General features: G+C 36.5%; 1 protein-coding gene across 1 annotated transcript; it reads right to left on the minus strand.

Moving 5' to 3' along the window:
- Positions 1 to 689: 689 nt before the first annotated feature.
- Positions 690 to 7,116, minus strand: LOC135127369 (membrane alanyl aminopeptidase-like). The gene is made up of 15 exons (XM_064053815.1): positions 6,430 to 7,116; positions 6,074 to 6,379; positions 5,846 to 6,029; positions 5,641 to 5,797; positions 5,514 to 5,595; positions 5,296 to 5,470; positions 5,051 to 5,243; positions 4,555 to 4,832; positions 4,323 to 4,504; positions 4,092 to 4,268; positions 3,893 to 4,039; positions 3,765 to 3,843; positions 3,403 to 3,711; positions 1,648 to 2,351; positions 690 to 1,597 (listed from the first exon to the last, which is right to left on the minus strand). Exons 1-15 carry the CDS (start codon positions 7,077 to 7,079, stop codon positions 931 to 933), a joined length of 4,290 nt encoding a protein of 1,429 aa, XP_063909885.1. The 5' UTR covers positions 7,080 to 7,116; the 3' UTR covers positions 690 to 930.
- Positions 7,117 to 10,146: the final 3,030 nt, after the last annotated feature.

Below are 10,146 nucleotides of genomic sequence, written 5' to 3' on the forward strand. Positions count from 1 at the left end.
ACCCCTGTTACAACAAGCCCCTAGTTCCCCTACTTAAAGTATTAACACTAGAAACGTAATAATCGTCACGTGGGTACAAAAACTTACGTTATTCAAAATATTTCCGATTTTTCTTGAAAATAAGACGAGTTTAACTCAAAAAAATGGATAGAATTTTATCCTTTAATCACATAATAGAGTATAATTTCAGATCACTTGGATCGAACTCAATTAAGTGAATACCTAACGAGTACTGAATTGTAAAAATTGAAACACTAGGACACGTATTTGTTGTGTAAGAAAGAATTTTCTGACGAAATTCCGAGCAGTTATCCTGTGTTCAAAAATAACGTGGTGACGATATATTTGCGAATTTTCTGACGATTAGGTTGTTTGTTTATGGATAGAAATCAATAGGTTCATAAATATCAAGTTTCAACATAACATCCGGATCACAAAACTATATAATCTTCGTAACATCCAAAATTGACTAAATTAAATACCTATATTTGACTAGATTCAATATACTGGGTGACTTTATTGAAAATTATTGGCAACAATGTTACCAAGTCGGTTCGCAGTTGTCTTGATGAGAAAATACAACTAGTAGTTTGGTGGGCAAATTTTCAAAAATAAAATTTTAAATACATGTTGCCAAGCCGACAAAATTATCACAATTAACGTTTGTCGGTATTTGATAAAATTAAAAGTTCTATTAATGTTTATAAATTTTTATATTTCATAACGTAAGTAGTTTATTTCCATTATGAAAACCTGCATTACAAAATGACAGTTTATCATCCATTATTTTAACATCTATAAATAAATTTGTGATGCATCGATTCTCTTGCGCAACTAAATATCTGATAAAGCTACTTAAAACAATTATGCGTCTACGTATATAGAGCCAAAATAAACTACAATAATGTGCAATAAATTAAAAACGTCCTTCTAAAATAAAAACTGGTAGCAAAGTACCAACAGAGTCGACACAACTGACGTCATTCCAATCGTCAGGGAAGCACTTCCATCAGGTGCATCCGTAGGAGCAGAAGTAGAACCAGGATCGGAAGTATCGTCAGAACTAGAATCAGAAGGATCAGAAGTCGGATCAGAACTAGGATCAGCAGTAGGGTCAGAACTAGGATCAGCAGTAGGCTCAGAACTAGACTCAGTAGTAGAATCAGAATTAGAGTCAGTACTAGGTTCAGAACTAGACTCAGTGGTAGAATCAGAACTAGAGTCAGTAGTAGGCTCAGAACTAGACTCAGTGGTAGAATCAGAACTAGAGTCAGTAGTAGGCTCAGAACTAGACTCAGTGGTAGAATCAGAACTAGAGTCAGTACTAGGCTCAGAACTAGACTCAGTAGTAGAATCAGAACTAGAGTCAGTACTAGGCTCAGAACTAGACTCAGTAGTAGAATCAGAACTAGAGTCAGTACTAGGATCAGAATTAGACTCAGTGTTAGAATCAGAACTAGAGTCAGTACTATCTGAATCACGCTTGAAAAACTCGGTCAGCTGATTTTCAAACTCAAAATCAGAAACTATGAATGCAATCAAATATGTGGACATTATAGGTGTCGTTTCAAAAGTAGCGGTTACGAAATTAGTATCCCTAGAATGTTACAAGTTACAAAATTTACAGTGCTGGTTGTTAATGCTTACGCTAGATCTTCTTGATCTGTTGTTGCCTTCGTGTTTCCAAGTGCCAACGGCAGCAGTTCCTTCGGGCGTCTAATTTTGATATCAAAAATCGCTTTGTACTCCGGTTCGTCGAAGCAGGGGAAAGCCTTCCTGGCACTGGTTGGCTGAAACTGAGTAGTACCCAAAAACTTCTTCTGTCCATCAGTCCCGATGTAGTAACTCTTATAAAACCCATACATTTCGCTGGTCCGAAGCTCTGCACTATACACAAAATACAGCCTGTAATTCGCGTTTGCTTCCAGTTGCGTAGTCGACACCACAGTCAAAACGTCAGTGTCGTTATCGCTCAAGAAACTTTCTTCTGTAAGTACCACATCCGTTTCAACTGGGTTTGCTTCGGTTCCTGTAACCCGGAAGAGCTTAGTTTCGGAAAAAGTGATCCCATTAGCGTGCAGTTTAATTTCGTTGGTGGCCTGTAAGTTCGTAAACCAAATTGATACGATTCCTCCAAATTGGTTTTCTTCGAAAAAGTTTTCTTCGATTCTGAGTTCGATGTCGTATTTTTCGATTGCTACGGAGCCTTCTGGTAAACGGTCTTGAGGATCCGCTTTAGGCTCGATGGGCGTAGCACATGCATAAGCTATCAAAAATATTAACAGTTTTAACATTTCTGCGTTCACACTTTCACACTTTTGGGTTGAAAACTGGCTAGCTCCTACAGAGTGCTGGTTTTATTCTTCGTATTATCTTATCACACAGAGCGGTAGTAGGTAATGCATTTATGGTTAATTGAAGTTATTATCCCCCTTTGATATTCAGGGAAATTATTCGTTGAACGTTTTTGTTCTATTGGAATTTTTAACTAGGTATTGGAATCTTGTACCGCGATGTATTTTGACAATTTTTTTTTTCAATTGAAAAGACCTAAGTGACCGTTTTTATAATTTACTAAACGGCATCGTCTTTGATGGCTCATTTTCGTAATGCAATAAAAGTAATTAATGAAGATTAAATTAATAAAGATTAAATTTAAGGTGGGTTATTTCGTTCTCAGAAATTGAGAAAAGCTTTTCAATATATATGATAATCACGGGGGTATAAAATATTTCCTCATTCTAATTGTGACATGAAATTTTGGGAAGTACTGAAGAGCCTATTTGTGTCCTTTTTTTGTTTATCGTCGAGAAAAGTACTTATTATGCAACTAGAATGAAACTAAAACGTCAACCTTATTAGTAAACGCGTTATGAAAACCTTCTTTGTGTGACTTGATGTAACTCGCTTCGCTCGTTTCGTAAAACTTACACCTGTTATAACAGCATGAGCCTTTTTTAAAAATCGCGGTAATCGCAGGTATTTATGCGTCATGTTTAACAATTATTTCTATGAAAAATCGCGAGCCCAAAAATAACACTATGACGATATAATTGCAACATTTTCTGATGATTAGATTGTTTGTTTATGGAAGAGAAATCAATAGATTCATAAATTCCAAGTTTGAATATGCGGATTATGATAATGCAATTTTTTATCAAATATTTTATTGTATAACACAAAGAATTTAGTTCCATTAAGAAAACGTGCATCATAAAACAACAAAAAAAATTGTTATCATCCATTTATTTTAAGACCGATAAATACATTCCTGACGCATTAATTGTTTTTTCGCTTTAAACAACTGATAAGGTACTTAAAATAATTACATGTCAACGTATATAAAATATAGCTAAAATAAATTACAAAAATATGTAATAAATAAAAAACTACGTCATCCTACAATAAAAACTGGTAGTAAAGAATCAAAAGGGTGGACACAGCTGACGTTATTCCAAAGGTTAGCGAAGTACTTCCACCCGTGGAAGGTGCAGGAGTAGTAGTAGGAGTAGTAGGACTACCAGGAGAAGGAGAAGTAGTAGTAGTAGAATTAGAAGTAACTTCTGTGTCAAGTTCGAAGAATTCGATTAGTTGTTGTTCAAACGCCGCAGTTAGCTTCAAATTAGCCTCAGCACTTGCCAATGCCTCGATAGCTGCTGTTGCTACAGTTTCAGGAAAACCGGCTTCCAGATTGTCGAGGAAGTCTCTCAGCTGGAAAGAGGGTAACCTGATTTTGAATTACAGTAATGTGATGATGAACAAACCTTTTGCACTTGCTCCTCTCGAGTGAATCTTGCTGCCAAACCACTGAATAAATTGTTGAGGGCATTCATTGAACCATAGCTGAAAGTACCAAGTTAATTAATCTGTGTAAAGTTTGCAGTACTCTTACTATTCTGAGATCTCACGCCAGTTTGAAATAAGAAAGTCGTAGGCTATGTCGACTCCCTCTGGATTTTGCGTGTACACGCTTGAAAAGACCGAGGAGGCGTCTTGTTGGCGAATTCCTGCATCGACAGTGATGGATTTCGTGAGGAATCTACAAAACAAAGTGTCAAAGTAAAGTCGAAATTGCAACTGTGTTGACATACTCGTTTAGGACTTCTGCATCTGTGGCACACCCCAGAGCGGACAAAATCGTTGCCTGTTCTGTGGCTAAAGTGGTACTGCTGTATTCGCTCCACAGGAAGTCCCAATCGGTCCTTATGTTAGTACTGTGGCGCAGACCATTGCAGTAAATTACAGACTTTAGATTTTTATCAGGTTTTCTATAAAACGAAAACATTAATGAACGAGATTGACACAGCTAGAAATCTCATTACACTTTCGTTGAGACGTAATTTCCAAAAGCAGCCACAGCTTTGTCTACACAGTCAGGTAGATTTAGCCTGCACGCCCAAGTTATTATTTGAACCCTATTGAAAGTGTAAATTTGATCATCGTCTTTCCGTTCGTCAAATGGTACGCTTTCGTACACTGTTTGCATCAGGTCCAAAATGTGGCTCTACAAAAGTACGACTTATCACAAAAATTATCACTACTTGGGAGTAGTACCGAAAGCGCCTCTCTGATTCTCTCGTCTCCTGTTCTCGACAACATGTTGGAAAAGGCAGCAAGTGCGGAGTTCCACGGGTAGTACGAAATTTCATTTTTCAAGAAGTCCAAAAGTTCGAACACTCTGGCGTACTTGTAGACGTTAATTTTTGCGAGGTTGTAAATATCGTCGACCAAATGGGCTCGGTTAAGCACGTGAATATCGTCAATGTTTTCGCTTTTGAGTACTGCTTCTATTCTATTTAGAAGATCGTCGTCGTATTGGACTCTGTAGTACCCTAAAATTCATCACTTATTTACATATATGCTGAATCATTTGGTGGATTACGTTTTCGAACGTAACAAGCAAACGTTATCAGTTTTCAATGGCAAATTTCATAGAAGTGTCGAGAATCAATATAAAGTTCATGCGGTACTTATCAGTATCAATTTTAAGTGTACTTAATCTATCATGTAATTCTTTTAATGAGCAACGTTGATACATTTGTAGACATACCTATCTGCTGATTGTTTAGAATAATCCAGTCAGAATCTCCCAAATCTGTAGTAATAACGAGTGGTGTGGTTGGTAGTAGCCACGCTCTCGCTGACGTATCTTCAAATTTATCAACATCGGTGGAAAGAGTATACGCTATAGGGACGTACCAAACGTCGTTTGGATCAGGATCATCCGCAATTACGAAACGTTTCTAAAATGGAGGTCTTCGTTTTCAAGTACTTTTTACAGATGCTTTTGCTAACCTGTGTAATAGTAATGGTACCATCAGTATACTCCACGTGTAGTAGTGGAAAGCCCGCTTTGTTAATCCAGTTGTCCATCACTTTCGATAAATTAGTACCTTCTGGTAGAATATTGGCAGGAATTGATGGTTCGATTCCATTCCACAGATCTTCAGGAACGGTTGCACCAAATTTACTACAAGAATTAATCAACATTCCAACAAAATCGTAGTACTTACTTATCATTTAGGTATCTGTTAAGTCCTTGATTGAAATTTGATACACCCATAACGTGTTGGAGCATTCGGAATATACTACCACCTAAAATTAACTATAGTTTTTTTCATTTAACAAACCTAGCAGTACCTTTATTGTAAGAGACTGAAGCAAATCTTGAAGAAACCTGCGCTTGAGTGTAAGCTTCTTGAGTCAAGGCGGCAGCTAATGGTGCAGCATCGATAACCAACATTGGTTGAACTTGTGCAGTTACGAATTGCTTGTCAAGTTCCCAAGTTGTTTCCACCTAGAAAACCAAAATCAAGGAAAAAGTGTGAATATTTGGGACAGTTACCGCAGCCGTGGCCAAATATTGGTAAAGCGTGGCAAAACCTTCGTTCAGGAAAGTGTTAGACCACCATTTACAGGTGACTAAGTTACCGAACCACATGTGGGCGATTTCGTGAGAAATTATGTTCTGGATGCTTTGTTTGTAAGAATTGGACGATTGCTCTGGATCGTAGAGCAAAGCGGTTTCTCTGCAATGAGAGGTTAGACCAGAAATGAGACGTTTGATTGGTACCTGTAGGTTAAAAGTCCCCAGTTTTCCATAGCTCCTGCCGAAAAATCTGGAATAGCGACCTGGTGCATTTTTCCAATTCCAGAATCGAGATATTTAATGTCAGTGATTGTTTCCATTGCACTGATCAGTTTGGGACCAATGTCTACAGCGACAGCACGTTGAGGTGCAGCTGCCGTTCTTGAACATACAGAATGTATCGGGTTTTCTGGACTTTCGGTACAATTAAAATTAGAAACTATGAATGCTATCAAATACGTAGACATTATAGGCGTCGTTGCGAAAGTAGTGACCAAAAAATTTGGATCCCTAGAAAGTTACAAGTTACAAAATTTACAGTGCTGGTTGTTGATGTTTACTCTAGATCTTCTTCATCTGTTCCCTCCGTGTTACCAAGTACCAACGGCAGCAACTCCTTCGGGCGTCTAATTTTGATATCAAAAGTCGCTTTGTACCCCGGTTCGTCGAAGCAGGGGAAAGCCTTCCTTGCACTTGTTGGCTGGAACTGAGTAGTACCCAAATACGTCTTCTGCTCGTCAGGTCCAAGATAGTAGCTCTTGTAAAACCCATACATTTCATTGGTCCGAAGGTCTGCATCATACACAAAGTACAGCCTGTACTTCGTGTCTGGGGCTAGTATCTCAGTTGATTCCACAGTCAAAACGTCAGTGTCGACATCGCTCGAGAAATTGTCTTGTGTTAGATCCACAGGAATTTCAACATCTTCATCTTCCTGGTTCACGTCAATCCGGAATAATTTCGTTTCTGAAAAGCGAATCCAGTTTGCGTGCAGTTTAATTTCATTGGTGGCTTGCAAATTGGTAAACCAAATTGATACGATTCCTCCAAATTGGTTTTCCTCGAAAAAGTTGTCTTCGATTCTGAGTTCGATGTCATACTTGGAGACTGTCACGGCACCTTCTGGTAAGCGGTAGTTTTCGAGTTCCGCTTTAGGTTGAATGGGCGTAGCACATGCATAAGCTATCAAAAATATTAACAGTTTTAACATTCTGTCTTCACAGTTCACACTTTTGGATTGAAAACTGGCTAGCTCTAACAGAGTAGTGGTTTTATTCTTCGTATTATCTTATCACAGACAATGGTATTAGGTACTAAATTTATGGTCTCATTGAACTTACGATACGTGGTTTTCCAACATGTGAAAAAAAATTTGAGGTCCTTTCTGTTTTATTTTCAAAGGAATTTGACAAGATTTTGGATATTCATCAGTTTTGTTTTCGAAAGAATTTACAACGGATTTTTTGATATTTTGTTTTTGAAAGAGGTGCAAAGAAGTTGACTTTCAAAGAACCAAATTCGTGATTTATCTAAGAAAGTTTTTAAATGTAATTAGTAAGATCGTACACTGATTAGAATATGGAAACTGTTTTCCCTTTTTGATTTGTTTACTCTACAGGATATTGATAACGATCGTCTTACATGGATAAATCTTGCGAATTAGCAAATATTAAATCTAACGCGAGCTATTTTTTCTTGGAATTTGGCAAGATTCTGCTGCTTAATATAGGCTACTTTAAGCCCCTAGATCAGAGAAAGTACTTTATTGTTTATAAGTCAAGGATTGACGTATATCGCGTTATATTAATAGCGGGAATAAGTAAGTAATTATGGACTGATTAGTTTTTAATTGATTACGGAAAACTAGTGCGAACGTTGAACACGACGAATCATCTTCGAAGTCATTGTTTTGTGCAAACACATTTTTATCAATCTTTGTGATAATACTTACGAATTAAGAGCAAAACTCGGTTTAATCACAATGTGCTTATGGTATTAAAAAATTGGTCTAAAGAGTTTAGACAGTACTTCCCTCGCTGTCGGAAACTTGACGACTGCATGCCTATTGTGTTTTTTTTTCTCATTACATTTTTCTAGTGGGAATTAAAAAAAAAATTGTGATGACGTCATCAACATTTTTGCAAGGACACGTATATCAATTGAGATAGATGTAGTGTAATACTAAGAATAAAATTATTGTATTCCCAAATTTTCGGGAAAATGAATTGGGTCGTTTTGAATATTGATTTCTTATAATCAATAAAATAACGAAACAATTTACTCACGTATACGGCGTCGGTGTGTAATATCTAGAGAGCGGATTTCTGTCGGGCTAGGCAAGGCCAAACTCGGTACGGCTCGTACGGGATGCGAATTCATTGCTGTTGCGGACTGCACATCGTCTATTTGAGATTAGAATAACGCTGTTTCGTTGCACTCTGCTGTTAATTCCCGTTCTCATTTACTTAGCCGTTTGATTAATAAATCGTTAATTATATTTATGGAATTAGTACCGATTAAACGTGACGTAGCCCGACAAAAATCCGCTGTCTAGTAATATGAAAGGCAACTGAAAATCGTTTATGTATAAACATTCTTAATTTAAGATGACAAGCGTAACAGCATACGTGAGAGTCAAACAGAGAAACTGTAAACTAAACGACCATCGGTTTTATTGCTTCGACTTCCGCTTATTATATAAAACATTGGGTTTTATTTTAATTCTTGATGGTGAAATTCACAATTTGTTGATTATAAACATGTCTATTCCACATTCGCGAAACCAAGTGAGCGCATAAAACAAATGTAGGTCTGTAATGTTAAAGTCGATGTAAATAAGCGTGCTACCCTTATGTTTCAACCGAGTTTTTCCTTTAACAAATTTTGTGTCTACCAAATTGGGTTGGTTGGGGTGTAATACTAATAATAAGTGTTGCCTTTAATTTAATCAATAAAATAAATTGACTTCATTAATTTTTTTGAACCACCTCTTAAGAAAATCTAAAAAATATGAATGGAATGATAAATCACAAATACAAACTCATCATATTTTTTGCATTTTAGATAGGATTTATTCAGCAAAATTTAAGGGTGACGTCATCAATTTTTTTAGGAGGGATGAACAAATACATTTTGAACAAAAGTTTACCATGCTTATAATAACTTTAAAATATTCCCAAGATTTCAAAGCATTCGGTTTTGTAATTCCTGATTAAATCGATAAAATAAATTCACGCCTTCATTAATTTTTTTGAGTCACCCTGCATATGCAAATCCAAAAATATGAATGGAATGATAAATCACAAGTACAGACTCATCATATTTTTACAGTTTAGATAGGATTTATTCGGCAAACTTTCGAGCTGACGTCATCAATTTTTTGGAGGAGATAAGCAAATATATTTTGACTAAACATTTATTATGCTCTTTATAACCTTAAAACATCTGCAAGATTTCAAAGCATTCGGTTTTGTAGTTTCTGAGTAAATCAGTAAAATAAATTTACGCATTCATTAATTTTTTTGAGTCACCCTGTATATGCAAATCCAAAAAATATGAACGGAGTGATAGATCACAAGTACAGACTCATCATATTTTGTACATTTTAGATATGATTTATTCCACAAACTTTTGAGCTGACGTCATCAAGTTTTTGGAGGGGATAAGCAAATATTTTTTGGCTAAAGATTTATGATGCTCTTTATAGGCTTAAAACATCTGCAACATTTCAAAGCATTCTGGTTAGCAGATTAAAAATTAAATTTCAAAATGTTGTTTTATAATTTTGATTTTTTTTTCCAAAAATCTGGACGTTTCGGGTGAAAAGTCGATTCAGAGTTGTAAACTACATGTGTAGGACTATGTTATTTTATACAATTGATAACCCATTTACTATGTACAATTTTGAAGTGACGTCATCGCATTAGTGGTGGGGATGATTAGACAAATTTTGGTTAGCGTTTTACCATCTACATGATATTCTTAATATAAGTACAAAATTTCACAACAATCGGTCGAGTACTTTCGGAGATTATCTGTCTAATAAAAATCCGGGACGGCAGACTGACGGACAGACGGACGGACAGACGGACAGACGGACAGACGGACAGACAGACGGAAATGGGAGACCTATTTCTTCGTCTTCTAGGGGTCATGAAAGTTCGAGAAAACGTAAAAGTAGAGAGTCGGCCGACGGACTCGATTACAATACTTCCTTTGCTTACGCTCGGGAAGTAAAAATCAGAGTGCATACATAACATTTTAGAATTGTGTACTTC

This window comes from Zophobas morio, unplaced genomic scaffold, assembly GCF_036711695.1.
Source record: "Zophobas morio isolate AGI-343-1 ecotype UQ-CSIRO unplaced genomic scaffold, CSIRO_AGI_Zmor_V1 ptg000011l, whole genome shotgun sequence".
NCBI lineage: Eukaryota > Metazoa > Arthropoda > Insecta > Coleoptera > Tenebrionidae > Zophobas > Zophobas morio.